General features: G+C 24.9%; 2 protein-coding genes across 5 annotated transcripts in view; one reads left to right on the top strand and one right to left on the bottom strand.

Annotated features, from left to right (window-relative positions):
• Positions 1-15521, top strand: part of LOC117179941 (S-formylglutathione hydrolase) — a 26167-nt gene extending 10646 nt beyond the window's left edge. Inside the window, exons 1-5 of one of the 3 annotated variants that reach the window (XM_033372174.1) lie at positions 1636-1726; positions 2049-2119; positions 5283-5660; positions 9630-9849; positions 15148-15521. In XM_033372174.1, the coding sequence (XP_033228065.1) occupies positions 1652-1726; positions 2049-2119; positions 5283-5660; positions 9630-9849; positions 15148-15327 (924 nt within the window). In that variant the 5' untranslated portion in view covers positions 1636-1651 and the 3' untranslated portion in view covers positions 15328-15521. Of the gene's footprint in view, positions 1-1635; positions 1792-2048; positions 2120-5282; positions 5661-9629; positions 9850-15147 lie in introns of those variants that run through there. The other 2 variants (XM_033372175.1, XM_033372173.1) reach the window with 2 other exon arrangements.
• LOC117179940 (presenilins-associated rhomboid-like protein, mitochondrial) overlaps positions 15400-19677 on the bottom strand; it is a 25159-nt gene continuing 20881 nt past the window's right edge. For both annotated transcript variants that reach the window (XM_033372172.1, XM_033372171.1), the window contains 3 exons: positions 19291-19392; positions 19123-19220; positions 15400-15799 (listed from right to left, as the gene is read on the bottom strand). In XM_033372172.1, the coding sequence (XP_033228063.1) occupies positions 15703-15799; positions 19123-19220; positions 19291-19392 (297 nt within the window). In that variant the 3' untranslated portion in view covers positions 15400-15702. The remainder of the gene's footprint in view (positions 15800-19122; positions 19221-19290; positions 19393-19677) is intronic.

Genomic DNA, 19677 nt, shown 5'->3' with positions numbered 1-19677 from the left:
GATGTGAACTGCAATGTTCACGAAACGTCGGCAAACAATTCGTAGTAGTTTTGTACACGAGTGAAACCCGAAATATCTCTTTTTATCAAAATGAATCATCGTGAAAGCATAAAATCTATTATCATATATATATATATATGTCGTAAACAGAAAATACTTAGTCATTTCTTACTATATGGAAAATAAATTTTTTAAATTAAATTTTAAACATTTATTTTCCATCTCGTCAGAAATGACGTTAAGTATTTTCTGTTATTTGATGAGTTAACTTTATTGATAGTTTTGATTTCTATTTTCACAGATTGTGGAAAGACATCTACACTGATCGACAGTAACTACCTCTGATGATAATACAGATTCCTTTAAATTACTCATATCATAAATGTAACACCTGGCTCGAGATAGGGTGTATTTCTTAGAAAAAAATTCTCCTGTGTTTTGATTCCCAGTGGAGCGAAGTGATAAGATCTTTTTTCAGAAAAAGTTAAATTAAGAGAAGATAGTTATAAACAATAATCAATTGTTTAGAAAATGAAGAGTTGACGAAAAATCGAAAATTACATAGTATTTTGGGTGAGACGGGAAGGTCAGGATTGTGTTTAAACCAAATTTAACAATTTTGTGTCATCCTTTTTGGTTAAACCTGCAACTGTTTTATTGAAAATTCTTCTTTTTCTCTTGAGTATTTAACAATTTTATTGTCTTTTTTATCTTTCTTGACTAGAAATTTTGTTTTATTAAAAGTTTAACTATTTTGGCTAACATTCATCTTTTTGGTTTGGTTCTTTTTGTAAAAATTTCATCTTTTTTAGTGAGAAATGCTGCTGTCTGGTTAAAAATGAATCTTTTTCAAACGAAAAATGAACTTCTTTGTTGAAAATTTAAGTGTATTGTAGAAAATTCATTTTTTTAATTGAAAATTTGATTCGAAATCAAATTTAACTATTCCACTTATGGTTAAAGGTGATTTTTTACGTTTAAAAACTCAACTATGTGGCTGAAAATGTATGTAATCTATCAAAAATTCATCGAAATACAACTTTTTTGTACAAAATGAAAAAAAACTTTGCATAATTTATTCATCGCCCTTGTCTCTAATTGAAAAGTCAACAAAAAGTGGAAAATGTTAGCAAAAACTGCAACTTTTTAGGATTATTCTGAGAGAATATTGTTATAAATAATAATAAATGGCTTCAAAAATTATTTCTGTTAAATATAATTGACCTCTATTCTAAGAGAAAACTGATCAAAACAGTAATAAATTGTTGAAACAATTTATGTAAGCATATGGGATTGATATTTAGAAAACCTTACTCGTTTCTTATCCGAAATACGTGTTAAACTTCATAGAGCTATATAATTTATTTTTCAAAAAAACGCACTTACTTTTCTTCGGATTCGAACCAATTTGGGGACGATATGAATATTCGAAGAAAAAAGTTCCTAATGCATTTCCGGACAACTTTGTTGTATAATGTCGTTTTCTATATTTTATTAGCGTTTATTATAAAGCCCTGATAAATCGGAACGTTAGGAAATATTATTTTCTTGTAATTCATGAGAAAACAATATTTCTATTTTGATACTTCTGAATTCAAAGATAAACTCCATGATAATCCAGGCATGAAAGATCGAAACAGCGCCAGTCCCCATGTCGCCCATGCTGAAAAATAAGCCGATTGAATGCTCCAAAAGCTTGGAACCGTCTTGCATCGTGTGTCACCCGGTATAATAAAAAAAATTCGTTTTTCAAAATAATCGAAAAATTTTACCTTAATTCGAATTCCTAAGGTAAATACGGATCAGATATTTGAAAGGGGAGTTACAAGTGCTGATAAAAAAGTCATTTTCTCAATACTAGACATTTAATTCTTTATCAAGGAGGTCTATAACCTCACTGTTTTTAGATATCATTTGACCTTGCTCACAAATTATCTATTTCCAAACCGGTCACAGTACATTTATGCACTTGAGGTTCTCCGTTTGCGACGTTTTTTCTAAGCTCATAGAGTCCTTCCTTTTTAACAATGTTTTTTGACGATTTCCAGATGACTGAGGTCACTTTAGTGTCCAACAATAAGTGTTTTGGAGGATGGCAAAAGGTCTATTCTCACGAAAGGTATTTATTATAATTGTCATTCATATCTTTCTTGCGCAGCGTATTGAAAGGTTAGATATTTATTTAGAATGAAAGCTATTTTTAGATTTAGATGGAATCGATCAAGATTTAGAGAGGATTTGTATTCCGTAATTTTATTTTTGAAACTAGCCCAGTTAACAAATGGTTCAAACGAATTAAACGTAAATTGGAATCTGGAATTCCTGTTGAATCCGGTTTTTAGAATCTGGTGGATCTTTTCGAAATTAACGGATTCACAGAAATTTGAATTTTTTAGGTTAGAAAATAATTTTTTAAATTGATTCGCACTGAAATCTTGCTTTATCATTAAATAAATTATTTATTATGCAATATTTTTTTTACTAAAATCGTATCCTAAAATAGGTATTTATAAAAACCTTATTTAAATTTTAGTTTTCCAATTACTTTTTCATTATTTTGAATCTTCTTTTCTTTATTTTAAATACTTGGTCAAAATCCATAGCAATTTTTAGAAAATAGTTTGTCAGAGGCTCTCCATAAATTACGTAACAAACTTGAATTTTAGGATAATTAAAATTTAATTTTAAGAGAATATTTTTGAAAAATTACAAAGAAATGTATTTTGCAGGACTTATTAAAAGCTTTCGGAAATAAATTTAAAAAATATTAAAAATTTGAAAAATAATAAAAGATTTTTTTAAATAATTAAAAATTAGAAGATTACAAAAAATAGAGAAAAAATCTAGATTTACGAAGATTTCAAAAGAAAATTTCGAAGCTTTTTAAGAATTTTGAAGGGTTTCAAGATAATAAAAATTTTGATTTATAAATAATAATTGAACAATTATTCGTTTCGAAAAAATTCGAGTAAGTTAAAGAGATATTTCGAAGTTTTGAAAAGATTCAAACCTAATTTAAAACTTGAAAAGATTTCAAAAATTTGAAAACAAAATATAGATTTTTTAAGATTTTGTCGCTTTGCAAGCATTTTGAAAGATTTAAAAAACTTTATTAAGATTCCTAGTCAAATTGAAAAATTAATTTTAAGAGAATATTTTTAAGAATTTCAAGATTCCCAAAAATGTAACAAAAAAAGTCTCGAAGATTTTAAGGCATTTTTAACTCGACTTTATTCAAAGGTTTATGGAAATTTTGAATTATTTAAACAATTATTAACAATGTTTGAAAATTTTTCAAAAATAATTTAAAATTTGAAGAATCCAAAAAAAGTAAAACCAAATATAGATTTTGGTTTATTTCAAAATAAAATGTTGACGCTTTTTAAGTATTTTGAAGGGTTTGAAGATAGTAAATAAATGTTCTTAAAATTCCTGGGAAATTTTAAAGTGTTCAGTTAAAAAAATAATAATCGTTCAATTATTTTTTATAACTTAAAATTTCTAAAACGACATAATTGTGAAAATTTACATATTTTATACCAATTTTAATCTCTCAAACTTCTTAAAATATATGGAAATTCCTTTTAATATTTGAAAATCGCTTCAAGTTTTCATTTTTTAGGCTAACTCATTTAGCAAAAAAAATAATATTCAAACGAATTGAACGTAAATGTAATATGGAATTCCATTATAATTTGGTTTTTGGAAACTGCTAGAAGCTTTTAAACTCAAAGGAGTTCAAAGAAAGTTGAATCTTTTATATTAGAAAATTTTAAACATTTTTCCAAGCATACATTTTTTCTTGTTAATTGCACATAATTAATATGCAATGAAATTGTTGAATTTTGATGATCAAATGAAAATTGAAAAAATATTAATTTAGAAAAAATTCTAGTAAGTTTAAAAGATGTTAGAAGTTTTGAAAAGATTAAAAAATAATTTAAGATTTCACAAGATTTAAAACAATTTTAAACACAATGTAGACTTGAAGATTTCGAAAAAAAAAAACAAGTTTTTTAAGTATCTTCAAGATAAAAAGAACTTAAAGATGAACAAATTTTCCTCATCCAATTCAGAAAAAATGAAAACCAAAATTTCAAATTAATTTTAATTTAATAACTCAAATTTCCTCCCTCCTAATTCAATAAAAAATCTTCAGAACAATAGAAGTGCCTTTTCCAGTTGAGAAAAACTTTAAAACCAAAATATCCTCCATTTCAACTCTATAAAAATCATAAAAACAAAGCAAAAATTCGCCCTTCCACTTCAGAAAAATTTTTAGACTAAAATTACGCTCCTTTCTAATTCGATAAAAACGTTAAAAACAAAAAAATTTCTTCTAACTCATAAAATATTGAAAAAAATATAATCTTTCCAACTTTTAACTAAATAAAAATCAAAATTTGACAATTGAAGGCTTTTAATTTCAATCTGTTTAGTTCTAAATATTTGATTAATAATTTATCATTTTAAGTGAATAATCATATCTTCCTAAGTATTTTTTCTTATCATTTTTTTTTTTAATTAAAAAATGTCAAATTGAGTGGGTTAAAAATGGTTTGTCATAGACTGAAATAATATTTAAGTAGTATTTTAATTCTAATGGAAGCGTTTAATTATGAATCTATTAATATGAAATTATTTAAAAATTGAAAATAGTTTATAAAGTTTTAATTGGACGTTTAAATTTGTTTAACTTCTAAGGTTTCAAATTTAGACAGTTCACTTTTCAACGTTAAAATCTGTAAATTGTTTAATTTTAAACAGATGCAGAATCATGTTGTAAAATCAATTATTGTTCAATTTTTAACAAGCGAATTACAGTTCAGTTTTAAAAGTCTTTAATTAATTTATATTTGCAGTTTAACAATATAAAACGTTTTTTATCAATCATTTTCAAATTGAAACTCTTTTGATTTTTAACTATTTAAGTCTTCAAAACTGCATTTTAAAATTCTTTAAATTTAAAATTTACGCTAAAAAATAAAGGCTTAAAATTGAATAGTTTTTAAGTAAAACATGTTACAATTAAGCACTGTAGACTAAATGATTTCATAATTGAAAAAATGAACAATTATCGAACTTAACAATCACAACAATTTTTAAATCACGTGCTACATGTGATGTTTTTAAACCACAATCGAAAACAAATTATATTAAATTCAAAAAAAAAAAAATATATATATATATATATATAATCTAAAAATTTGTGACTCGCTGCCTTTGGAAAATCTGAAAATAACTAAAAATACATCTCCTCACAATGATACAAATAATTTCAGCACCGAATTAAAATGCAAAATGAACTTTGGCGTCTATTTACCGCCACAAGCAGAAATTAGTCCAGTGCCAGTAATCTATTGGCTCTCAGGATTGACATGCACAGAGGCAAATTTTGTGCAAAAAGCTGGAGCTCAAAAATACGCAGCTGAGCATGGAGTTATAATTGTTGCACCCGACACAAGTCCTCGAGGACTTAACATTCCTGGCGAAGAAACCTCTTGGGATTTTGGTACCGGCGCTGGTTTCTATGTGGATGCAACAGTCGACCCATGGAAAAATAATTATAGAATGTACAGCTACATTACCAAAGAATTACCAGCTCTGATAAATGAAAAATTCCCAGCCATCCCTGACAAACAGTCAATAATGGGGCACAGGTGAGTTTACAAAAAATCCATCTCTCTTCTAAAAGTATAACAATACTAAGAATCAAAAACGAGGTAGATGAATATTCCCGAAATTCTGGTTTCCCTAATACTTATTTTACGGAATTACTATTTACCATTTTTTATTGAATTGCCATTTTACATTACTTTTAATCGTCGGAAATACTATTTTACATAATTTTTATTTAATTGAATCGCCATAATATATATTTCAGATTTTAAACACCAAAAGTGATTTGAAAACAGGGAAAATAGCTTGATTTTTCAAGACAATAGGGGAAGAATAGGGAAATATGTATAGGTATCATATTAAATTCATTATGAAGTGATTAGAATTCAAAAAATATTTTGAATTTTCGACAAAATAGTTGGATTTTAAACTGAAAACTATTCATTTTCTACCAAAAGAAATCTGGTTTTAACAAAAGAATTGCGTTTTCAATCTAAAAAGTCGAATGTTTTAGAAAAAAGTTGACTTTTAAACACAAACAGACCAATTTTCAACAACAAAAAATTCAATTGTCAACCACGAAAGATAAAATTTCAAACAAATAGTTGGATTTTCAAAAATAAAAATTCATTTTACACCAAACAGTTGAACTTTAATCAAACGAGAAGAATTTTTACACAATTGCATTTTTAACCAAATAGTTAAAATTTCAAAATAGAAATATCAATTTTCAATCAAATGGTCGAATTTTTAAACATAACAGATTAAACTTTAACCAAAAAAGGATACCTTTTTCACCAAATAGTTGATTTTTCAAGTCTAAGAGACGAATTTTCAACGTTAAAAAGTTAATTAACAATCAAATAGTTTGCATTCAATATATAATATTATTTGATAACCAAACAATTAAACTTTTAATCAAAAGGGACGAATTTTCAACAAAATTGTTAAATCCGCCACTACAACAAATTAATTTTAAACAAAACATTTGTATTTTTAAAAACAATCAAGTTTCTATCAAACCAAACCAAACAGACGAAAAAAAAGACGAAGTTTCAACAAAAAAAAAAGATTCATTGGTCAAGAGAGAAACAATAGTAAACAAATGGTTGAATTTTCGAGACAAAAAGTCAAATTCTCTGCAAGCTTGTTAAATTTTCAACCAAAAAATGAAGGTTTTTCAACCCAAAAAGATAAAGTTTCAAACATGAAAGATTTGTTGATAAAGAAAGAAAATAATTTTAACCCAATTATTGAATTTTCAAGCCAATAAGTCGACTTCTTTACATAGTTTCATTTTTAACCGGAAAGTATGTCTTTTAACAAAAAAAAGTGTTTTAAACTAAAACAATGAATCGTCAAAAAAAAAAAAAAAGAATTATCAACAAACATGTTAAATTTTTAATCAATAAAGAAGCTTTTCATATAAAATGATAAAGAATTAATAAAGAAACAAAAAAGTTTTCACGAAATAGTTAAACTTTTAACTAAGTAGTTACATTTTTAACCAAAGAAATGCATTCTCAAACAAAAAGATAAATTTTCAGGTAAAATGATGAATCTTCAACTAAAAAAGTACATTTTTAACCAAATAGTTGGAATTTCGACTCAAAATATAAATTTTAAATACAGAAGACTCTGTTTTACCAAAAGAAATCAATTTTCAACTAAAGAGTGAAATTGATAAAATTAATATCTTTTGATAGAAATTTTATCGTTTTCACTCTTTAGTTGAAAATTGATTTCTTTTGGTAAAGCATAATCTTCTGGATTTAAAATTTATATATTTAGTCGAAATTCCAAATATTTGGTTAAAAATGTACTTTTTTTAATGATGGTTGAAACTTTTTCAACCAAGAAAGATTTTTCAGTCAAGACAGAAAAAATTTTTGAACTAAATTGTTGAATTTTCAACTAAAAAGTTCTATTTTAACTAAATAGGGCAATTTTCTGTAAAACAAGAAAAAATTTTCAACCAAAAAATAAAGAGTATTGAATTAAAATAGTAAACGATCAAGCAACCAAATTTATTTTTAAAGAAATAGTTCAAGTTTCAACTAAGTAGTTGAATTTTGAAAACAAAATAATTCTTAACCAAAAAGATAAATTTTTAATTAAAATAACGAATCAACCGAACAAACGAATTTTTACCCAAATTTTTACCAAATACAAAAAAGATTTTTTGATAAAGAAAGAAAATAATTTTATCCCAATTATTGAATATTCAACAAAAAAAGAGTTTTTAACTAAAATAATGAATTAACAAAAAAAAAAGAATTTTCGAAAAGCATGTTAAATTTTTACCCAAAAAAGAAGGCTTTTCAAATAAAACGATAAAGAATTAACAAAAAAACAAACAAGTTTTCACGAAATAGTTAAACTTTTAACTAAGTAGTTAGATTTTTAACCAAAAAAGTGAATCCTCAACCAAAAAGATAAATTTTCAGCTAAAATGATAAATATTCAACTAAAAAAGTACATTTTTAACCAAATAGTTGAAATTTCGACTCAAAATATAAATTTTAAATCCAGAAGACTCTGTTTTACCAAAAGAAATGACCTTTCAACTAAAGAGTTGAGTTTTAAACCAAAAACGATAACATTTCTATCAAAAGAGATTAATTTTTAAACCAAAAAGATGAAGTTTCAACAAAGAAAGATTTTTCAGTCAAGAGAAAAAAATTTTTTGAACTAAATTGTTGAATTTTCAACTAAAAAGTTCATTTTCAGCAAAAAAAAGGTTATTTTTAACTAAATAGGGGAATTTTATACAAAAAAAAAGAAACAATTTTCAACCAAAAAAGGGTTTTTGATTAATAGGATAAATTTTCAGCTAAAGCAAGAATTTTAAAACAATGTAAATTTTCCACCAAAAAATAGAGTATTCAGCCAAAATAGTAAATGATCAAGCAACAACATTTTTTTTAAATAGTTCTAGTTTCAACTAAGTAATTAAATTTTGAAAAAAAAAGAATTATTAACCAAAAAGATAAATTTTTAATTAAAACAATGAATCAACCGAACAAGTGAATTTTTATCCAAGTAGTTGAATTTTGTATACAAACGATGAATTTTCGATAAAGAAGATAGATTTTCTACCATACAAGACTAATTTTCAACAAAATAGTTAAAACTGCAACAATAAAACAATTTTTTGGAACAAAATAGTTAAAACTGCAACCATAAAACAATTTTTTTTTTAACAAAACAATTAAATTTTCAACCAATAAAGCGTATATTTAAGAAATTAGCTCAGCTTTTGACTAATTTTGGTTGAAATTTCAACGAAAAAAGATGAATTTTTAACCAAAAATGGAATAGTTTTATTTGCAGTTAAAAATATAATATTACTAAGAAAAAACTAATTTTCAAATAGTTCAATTTTCCAACAAAAGAAAATGAATCTTTAACAAAGTAGTTCAACTCTCAACGAAGTACAGTTGCTTTTTTGACCAAAAAGATTGCTGTTTAACAAAATTGCATTTTAAACCAAATTATTAGATTTTTAACAGAGTAGTACAATTTTTAACCAAAAGATAATTCTGAACCGAAAATATAATAGAGGACTTTTCAATCTAACGGAATTAACTGTCAGCGAAAAATAGTTGTATTTTCTTACCGATTTCTATTAATTTAGTTCGCATTTAAGCGAAAAAAGGGCAGTTTCTTAAGAAGAGGGGGAATTAGAGGAAATTTTTTGAAAAATCGGAAAAGATGGAAATAAGGGAAAGTAGAACTTTGAAAAATAACAATTATGCTGAACAACAATTCATAGTAATAAAAATGATGCCAAGTCGTAATACAAAAACATAAAAATTATGGCAAATGGTAATTCGGAAGAACAAAAAATAGTCGAATTGACAAATCGGTTCAATAAAAATTTTAATAAATTGTTTGTTGGTCATATGTAATTATGTATTTCAGGAAATTAAACATTAGGGAAAATAAAATTTGAGGAATAATCATGCGCTTCATGAAAAACTATAATTTATTAAATAAAATATTTTCAGTATGGGAGGCCATGGTGCTTTAATTTGCTGTTTAAAAAATCCTGGCCAGTACAAAACAGTGTCAGCATTCGCTCCAATTTGCAATCCAATGAACAGTCCTTGGGGACAAAAAGCCTTTTTAGGATATTTGGGCGAAAACGAGGGTCAGTGGAAAGACTGGGATGCCACGGAACTCGTGAAAAATTACAACGGACCACCCTTAGATATTCTCATCGATCAGGTATAACATCCAGTCAATTATATGGAAAAAAACAGGGTTGAAAAAATAAATACTTCAGATTTTAAAGCCCAAAAGTGATTTCAAAACAGGGGAAATAGGGTTATTTTTCGCGAAGATAGGAGGATAATAGGGACATAAATTGTTGCTAATAAAATTAATGTAGGTACCCTATTCCAAGATTTTAAGTCGATTTTTTTCGATAATTTAGACTTGTAACCCCGAAAAGATTAATCTTCAAACCAAAAATTAATTTTTAACGAGAAAGTTTATTTTCAACCAAGAAAGATGAAAATTAATTTAATTCAATAAATTTTACTTTAAATTAATAAACAACTTAATTTTCAACCAGATATTTGAACTTACAAGCACAAGAGATCATTTTTTTTAACAATAAAATTTAATTTTTAACCAAAAAATAAATTTTTGAATTAAAAGATTATTATTATATTTAATTAATATTTATTATTATTTATATTTATATTCATATTATTTATTATTATATTATTTATTAATTAATATTATTATTATTAAAATTATTAACAAAATAGATGAATTCTCAACAAAGGAATTAAACCCTGAACCAAGAAATATTTTTCAATTAAGGAAGAAACAAATTTCACCAAATTGTGGAATTTCCAGGCTAAAAAGCCGAATTTTCTATAAAGAGCTTGAATTTAAACCAAAAAATATCTTCAGCCAACGAAATTAATTTTTACAAAGTAATTCAACTTTCAACCAAGTAGTTGAATTTTGCACCGAAAAAAATTACATTTGCACCAAATAGTTGATCTTTCAACAAAATAATAAAAATGTTAACCAATAGAGATGGATACTGAACCAAAAATATAATAGAAGTTTTTTATTTTAAAAAATTGACTTTAAATTAAAAAGAAGACTTCTATCAAACAAGAATTTTCAATCCAAAAGGAAGAATTTTCTATCCAACAACAGTCTATTTTTCGATTAAAAAGATTACTTTTTAACAAAACAGATTAAGTTTTGAAAATATAGTTGACTTCAAAAATACGAATTTTCTACCCAAAAGGACGAATATTCAACAAAATAGTTCAATTTTCGACCCCGAAAAATATGACTTCAATAAAATGATAAACCATAAAATATGAATTCTCCATCAAAATTTTAATAGTAGACTTTTCAAGTAAAAGGAATTAATTTTCAACGACAAATAGTTGGATTTTCTTATTAAAATAAATGCCTAAGAATTCATGGTAAGGTTACAAGAATCCATGATCAACGAATGTAAAAGAATTCAATGTGAATTCTAAAATAAAACTTAAAATATTTTCAAATCTTTGAAACCCTAATAATTTCTAGCCAAAGAAGGTGTGTGTGTGTGTGTGTGTGTGTGTGTGTGTGTGTGTGTGTGTGTGTGTGTGTGTGTGTGTGTGTGTGTGTGTGTGTGTGTGTGTGTGTGTGTGTGTGTGTGTGTGTGTGTGTGTGTGTGAATAAAAATCTTAAAAAATTAACTGAATTAAAAAAATAATCAATTGCATTCAAAGCATGAAAAAAATCATTAAATTGAGTTTGAAGTCAGTTTAGAAAAATTAAAGAGAATTTAAAAGAATTTGATGAAATGTTAAAAATTCAGGGCAAATTCCAAATTAATTGCGAAAAATATTTCAAAATCTCTTAAAATCTTTAAAACTCTACGAAATCCCTCACTTCTTGTGATTAATTTTTTTTGAATCCATTAAAATATTATAAAATCCCGTAAAATTACATGAAATCTGTCATTTGGTAAAATCCCTTTGAATCTTTTAAAATATCTTAAATCATTATAGGTCCTGTAAATAATCTAAAATATTTTAAATTCTTTAGAAAATTTTGACTTTTTTAAAAGCTCCTGAAAATACCGAGAAATTTGAAAAAATACTTTAATATCATATCAACTTTTTATCAATTGATCCTCAGGATCAATTGAATCCAAACTTTTAAAAATTCCAAAAATACATTCAATTAAGTAGAATCGAGTAAATTTAGATGAACTCAAGTGATTCATAACAAATTCAAGAGAATTTAAATGAAGTTTGAATAAATTAATAAGAATTCAGGATAAATTCCAAATCTTTAAAATCCTATGAAATACCTCACTTCCTGTGATTAAATTCTTTGATGTCTACTAAGATATAAAATACTGTGAAATTCTATGATCTATTTTCTAAAATCCTGAAAAATGTAATCAAAAATCTTATCCTCAAATATTTCAAACGCTTAAAAATCCCTAAAATATTTCCATTTAAAGGCTCTTATAAATGTCCTAGAAGTTTTTAAAACATACCCTAAAATCCCTTCAAATTATTGAAATCTATAAAAAATTTCTAGGAAAGTTTAAAAAATACCCGCAAATTAATTAATTTTGAAGCTAATTTGGAACCAAATTTCAACTTTTAGTTGAAAAAAATTAATTTTTAACCAAAAATAATGGATTTTCACGAAAATAGTTCAATTTTGAATCTGAGTGATGAATTTTCGACAAAAAATTAATTTTGACTAGAAAAAAAATTGTTAACCAAGACTCAAATAATTACATTTTAGCTTAAAAAAATAATGCTCAACCGTACACATGAATTTCCAACTAGAACTATGGAATATTCATTTGGAATAAGTTAAATTTTTAACTGGAATAGTTAAATTTTAAACTAGAAAGACAAATTTTCAACAAAATAATTAACTTTTTTACTAGAATAATTGAATTTTTTACCAACGAAATAAATTTTCAACCCAGAAGATTAACTTCTACCAAAAAATATTAATTTTCAACTAAAAAAGATCATTTTCCAGCCAATAGTTGAATAATTAAATTTTCAGTCAAAAAAAGAATGTTCAATTAAAGAGATAAGTTTTTAACTAAAATTGTGGAATATTCAACTTCAATAATAGTTACATTTTCAGTTTAAATAAATAATAATTTTCAACAAAAAAAACTTCAGATTTTCCACAAAATAACTAAATTTTCGGCAACAAAATTCCTTTTCATCCGAAGAAAAACGAAGTTTTCCATGAAATTTCTCACATTTCAACTAAAGAAATGAATTTTTAAACAAAGAATTTAACTTTCATCCAAATAATTTGATTTCCAACCTAAAAGATAAATTTCCAATTAAAATGATAAATATTTAACTAGAATACTTTAATTTATAACCGAAATGATGAATTTTTAAACAAGAAAGGATAAATTTTCTACAAAAAAGGAGAATTTTTGACATAATTCATCAGTTTTCAAACGATCAGTTTAATTTACGAATAAAACATATAAATTTGCAACCAAATAGCTGAATTTGCATCCAAAATAGATACATGTTCAACTGAAAATAAAATGGTTAACTTTTCTGTTAAAAATCTAATTCTTAACAACAACAAAAATCAGATTTTCAGCAAAATAGTTAATTTTTCTATTTTTAATAGTTAAATAAATTAAAACTTGGATTTTCTACGATCAGAAGTAAATTCCCGATTTTTAATTAAATTCCCCGTAATTTCCTGGTTTTTTCACGGGCAATAAAGTTCCGGGTCATTTCCCGGTTCGCAAAAATGTGTCATGCTCAATGAAATTAAAAAATTCGAAATCTAAAGCTTAAATGATTCTATTTGAAGTAATAAAATCTGAGATACAAATCATATTAAGCAGTTTTAAGCTAGAAATATTCCAATTAGAGAATTGCATTTTTTGATATACTCAATTTTTGTTAAATTAAAATTAAAATTATTTTCATTTTAAATAGTTCAAAAATCTTTAAAAAGCTTCCAAATTTTATTTTTAAATCTTGACACATCTACATTTTTTACATTTATTCATATTTTACATTATTTTTTATATCTTTTCAGAATTTCTAAACATCTTTTGAAATGATTCGAATTCTACCCTAAATTTTTTTTACATCCTATAAAATAAAAATTATCTCCTTAAAGTACTCCACATTTATTTTTAACAATTTTGCAAATATTTTTAAATATTCTATTAAAATTAATTTCTCAAAATAAAGTCATTTTCAATTTTCCTAGGAATCTTAATCAAATATATTTTATTCTTATGAATAATTCTTAGAAAGCTTCTAAATTTTTAGTTCGAAATCTGAAAAAATCTCCATTTTCTTTTAAATTAAACAGTGGGCTATTTGCACCGAAATTTCAGTTCGAATAGCCTAATTTTGTGGACATACGTACACACTTCGTTTGAATTATTTGAAATCATTTCAAATTTCTAATTAATTTTGAATCTTTTCAGACTTTTCAAATATTTCTTCAACTTACTCAAATTTTTTTCTGGAAATTACAAGTGTGCAATATTTAATATACATCAAAATTGAACAATTTTACTTGTAAATTACATTTTTTCGAACAGAACAATAAAAATTGTAACGTTCAAAGTTTAGTTTTTTTTTTTAGTTTCGAATATTTGATTTACACTTACTAATTTTACATGAACAATCAAATATTTCTAAACATTAAGCAACTGTTATTTTTCTTAATTAAAAAAGTGTATCTTTTTAAATTTTAGACTAAAACAATATTTTAAATTTAATAAAAGTCTTTAAATAATTGTAAATATACTATTTTGAAATTATTTAAAAAATGAAAATAGTTTATAAAATTTTAATTCGAATCGTCTTGTAAAATCAATTATTTTTCTTTCTAATCCATAATACAGAGTTCAATTTTTAAAATCATTATAATTTAAATTCACATTTGATCAACGAAAAGGGTTTTTTATTCAAAATAGTACGATATGAAATGTTTCTAATTTTTAATTCTTTAAAACTGCATTTTAAAATTCTTTCAATGAAAAATGTACGCCTAAAAATTAAATTTCAAAGTGGAAAATTATTAAGTGGAATATTTTCAAATTACGCATCATAAACTGAATGATATCATAATTGAAAAAGATAATAATTTAACTGATTATTAAAAAAAAACTGTTGAAATCAAACTTGGGCAGATTTTTAAAAATAAAAATTTGTCAAATTCCCGGTTTCCCGGTCAAGTCGTCACCCTGCTAATAGAGGCTTGTAAGCAGCCCTGATTATATTTCACAGTTACTTCTTGCCGAAATTCCATGATTGGCTACTTTTTTTCAAAATCCGAAACTAAAATTGATAATTGTCGTGAATAATAAGTATAATAATAATATAATATATAATAATATAATATAATAATATAATGATAATAAGAATAATATTAATTGTAAGTGAAAAAAAAAACTAGAAAAGGGGAAAGTTTCTTGAAAAAAAGGGAAATTATTTTTTTTTAATGGGAAATTGGAATTACTTGTTTTCACAGGGCAGAGAAGACAACTTCCATCCCAAAGAACTCTTACCTGAAAATTTGGTAGCAGCAGCACATACCGCCAGAATGCCGTTGGTGCTCAGAATGGAAGAGGGCTATGATCACAGTTATTTCTTCATTGCATCCTTCATCGAAGACCACATCAAACATCATGCAAAATATCTCAAAAGTTGAGAAAAAATTCTTATAAACGAGTAATTTTAGCGGCAGACAAAAGCAGAATAAAACTATAATATACTTTTGTAATTTTTGTACCATTTTTTTTAATCAACTTCTCTTTTTTAAGTCAAGTTTCTGTCTATCGTTGTAAATTGTTCACCAAACTGATGAAATAAAAATATTGCTGAAAAGTCAGCTGGTCGAGTGTTTATAATGTTATGATTTTTTTAATACTTTATACACTCATGCACCCTGAGTCGCGATAACGATCCAAGTTAACAGTAAAAATATTGAATTTACACTTTCTCTTCATTTGCAATCTAGTCGTTTCTCTCGCTCTCGTCGCGCGGCGCTTTGGAAATTTCCAATAAAATGTCGAAAAGGGATTTTTCAGTTTGAGCGTGGAGGTTCTCGAAATTTGTGCCAGATCATTAGGAGAGGTTTGCGCTTTTGCCAGATGTTTGCATTCACCCACTTCTCCCACAATCTGTAAAATCAATTTTTTTTTATTTATAAGGAAATAAAAATTATTTTAATTATTTCATTTTAAAATACATTTAATATAGGGTTGCTACAAAATCTTAATGTTATACATTTTTCTTTCAGGTGATAAGATTTTTTCTAATACTTTTAATGACAAATATACACAATTTTATAAGGGTGGCATCCACAAATTACGGAAGTCATGCGTAAATTACATGAAATTTGAACCAAAAATGGATGAATTAAATTTTCAGTTGAGACAATTAGTTTTCAAAAAACAAAAGGAATTTTTAACAAAAAAAGTTCAATTTTTCAAAAAATATTTTGATTACCAATCAAACTCAGTTTAATTAAACAAACAAAAAATACGAATTTTCCAAAAATTAATTTAATCCTCAACTAAACCAGACAAATTTTTCAAAGCAAAGAGGAAAATTTTTAACAAAAGAGTTGAGTTTTCAACCAAGAAAGATTCTCCAGACAAAAAGGAAAAAAATCTCATCCAAAATGTCGAATTTAATAAAATAACTTGAATTAAGAAAAATTAATTTTCAACAAAGCGAAAGTAATTTTTAACAAAAAAGAAAAACTTTGTATCGCATAACACAAATTTCACCAAAATACGTAAATTTTTAAATAAAAAAGCTACATTTTCAAGCATAAATAAAATAGTTAAATTTGAATTTAAAAAATCAACAGAATAGTTCAATTTTCAACTAAACGGTTATATTTTGAAGCAAAAAATACGCATTTTCAACAAAAAAGTTGAGTTTATCAAAAAATATTTTGAATACCAATCAAGCTCAGTTTAATTAAACAAACTAGAAATACGAATTTTTATAAAATTAGTCGAATCCTCAATCAAACCAGACAAATTTTCAAAGCCAAAAGAGGAATATTTTTAACAAAAGAGTTTAATTTTAAACAAGAAAGATTTTCCAGTCAACAGAAAAAAAACATCTTATGCAAAATGTTCAACTAAAAACGAACAATTTCCAAGAATATATAAAATAATTACAATTTAAAAAATATGTTAATTAAAAAATACATTTTCAAAACAAACAAAAACTAATTTTTAACCAAAAAGAAGAACTTTCTATCAAACAAGAAAAATTTCGAAAAATACATGAATTTTCAACTAAGAAAACTAATTTTCAAACAGAAATAAAATAGTTAAATTTTAAGTTAAAAAATTATTTTTAACCAAAAAAAAGTCAACAAAATAGTACATTTTCAGCCAAACGGGTTGAATTTTTAACAAAAAAAAAAACGAAGTTTTAACAAGACATGAATTTTCAACTAAATACTTAGTTTTCCACGCAAAAAGATCAATTTTGAACAAAAAATGGAATAATTCGATTTTCAGTGGAAACAATTTTTAACCAAAAAAAGATATGTTGAGCAAAATAGTTAATTTTAAACAAAATAATTGATTCTCAACAAAGTATTATAGTTGATATTTCCACACACAAAAATATTTTTATTTTAAATCGGCAATAGTTTTCAGAAAAAAAATTAGTTTCAAACGAAAAAAATGAACTTTCAACAAAATTGTAAAATTTGCAAACAAATTAATTGTTTTTAACCAAACAGTTGAATTTTTAACAAAAAAGATTCATTTTCTATACAGAAATTTTAATTTAATTTTAAACCTGAAAAGACGAGTTTTAACAACAAAAATAAATTTTCAACTAAAAAAGGTAAATTTTAAGGCATAAATGGAATTATATTTTAAATTTCAAAAATTAATTTTATATATAAAAGAAGAATTTACAACCAAACGGTTGCATTTTTAAGCAAAAAACGATTATTTTTAAACAAAAGACATACATTTTCGAACAAATAGTTAACTTTTCAACCCAAAAAGGTAGGCTTTTAAACAAAAATGGAATAATTCCATTTTCAGTTAAAAACCATTTTCAACCGAAAAAAGCATGTTTAAAAAATAGTTGAATTTTTAATCAAATAATTGAATCTTCAATCCAAAATAATAAGAAACTCTCAATTAAGTGTTATAGTTGATATTTCCACAAAAAAATATTTTTATTTTAAGTCAGCAATAGTTGAGTTCATTTTAAAATGATGAATTTACAAGAAAACGTTTTTAGGAAAAAAATTACTTTCAAATGAAATAAAAAACGAATTTTCAACAAAACTGTTAAATTTTCAAACAAAAAAACTAACTTTTAAACAAATAGTTGTTTTTTCACCCAAAAAGATAAATTTTGAATAAAATACACGAACTTTTAACTAAAAAATATAAATCTTCATAAAAAATGAAATTTTAATCGATCAGTCGAAAAGACGAGTTTTAAACAAAAATAAATTTTCAACTAAAAAAGATAATGAATATTCAGTCCAGCATTGGCAAGTAAATTTTCAGTTAAAAAATTAATTTTTAACAAAAATATAAAGAATTTTCAACCCAACAGTTGAATTTTCGAACATAATATTTGAATTTTACCCCCCCCCCCCAAAGACGAGCTTTAAACAACAAAAATAAATTTTCATCTAAAGAAGATCAATTTGGAGGCAGAAATGGAATAATTGCATTTTCAGTTTCGAAAATTATAATTTTAAATCATGATAAAAAAGAATTTTCAACAAAGCAGTTCAACTAAATGTAAAGTAAATGTTCAGTTTAAAAAACTAATTTTGAACAAAGACACAAAGAATTTTCAACCCAACAGTTGAATTTTCAATATTCCAAGCACGAGTTTTAAACAGCACCAAAAATAAAAAATGTTATCTATAAAAGATCAATTTTGAAGCTGAAATGGGATAATTATATGTTCAATTTCGAAAATTAATTTTAAATCATAAAAAAATCATTTTCAACACAGTCGTGAAATTTCCAACCAAAGAAATTAATTTTTAATCCAACATTAAAAAGTGAATTTTCAGTCAAAAAAATTGATTTTCAACAACAAAAAAAAGACAACAGAAAAGGTTTTGTAACTAAAAATAATTAATTCTTAACGAAAAATATAGTAATTGATATTTCAACGAACATTGTAACTTTTAAACCAACGTTTTAAATATAAGGCTTTTCGGGAAAAAATAATGCCAAAATGACGAAGTTTCTACAAAAAAGATGAATTTTTTAATTGAACATTAAGAATTTTCAACAAAAGAAGTTTATTTTTAACCAAATAATAACATTTTCAACTACACTAATAAATTTTGTTGACCACATTTATTTAATTAACAGAATTTTCATGTACATTTAAAATTTCATAAAAATTCCTTACGTAATTTCTGAATAGCCCCCAAACTTCAACTTCAGTTGATCAAAAATTCAATTTTTCAAATTTATTGTATACTCACATGCCAGTAAAAACACCACCAAGATGCGCAGCGTGATCAAGAACCCTCCATCGCATAATAGCACCCGCTAAATCTAAAGCAATTACAGCTTTCAATGCCTAAAAAAATATAAACAAATTTTTGAAAACTTGAATAATTAAAAATAATATACTTTAAATTGGAAAGTACCTGCGATGCTGAGAATGTAAACATGGGAAGGAAGATTAAACAAAGCTCCGCTGATGGAAATTGGGTACATGTATACCCGAGGACGCCCATTATAGAGCCAGACTGAAACAAGATTATTTTTTAAAATTGTATTTCAGTTTCGCAGATAAATTTTAAGAGCCAAAGAAACATTTTTCGAACTTTATCGATGACAGGCTGGATACTGCATTAAGTTCGACAAAAAAAAGCATTTTGAATCAGAGATTTTTAACTAAAATGATGAATCATCAATTTAAACAGTGAACTTATAAGAAATTCGTTCAAATTTCGATCAAATAGTTGACTTTCTACCAAAACATATAAATTTGCATCCAAAAATTGAGCAGTTAAATTTTCAGTAAAAAAATT

This window comes from Belonocnema kinseyi, chromosome 9 (genome assembly GCF_010883055.1).
Source record: "Belonocnema kinseyi isolate 2016_QV_RU_SX_M_011 chromosome 9, B_treatae_v1, whole genome shotgun sequence".
NCBI classification, from domain to species: domain Eukaryota; kingdom Metazoa; phylum Arthropoda; class Insecta; order Hymenoptera; family Cynipidae; genus Belonocnema; species Belonocnema kinseyi.
The sequence above is the reverse complement of the archived record's forward strand: the minus strand, read 5'-3'. Positions and strand labels throughout refer to the sequence as shown.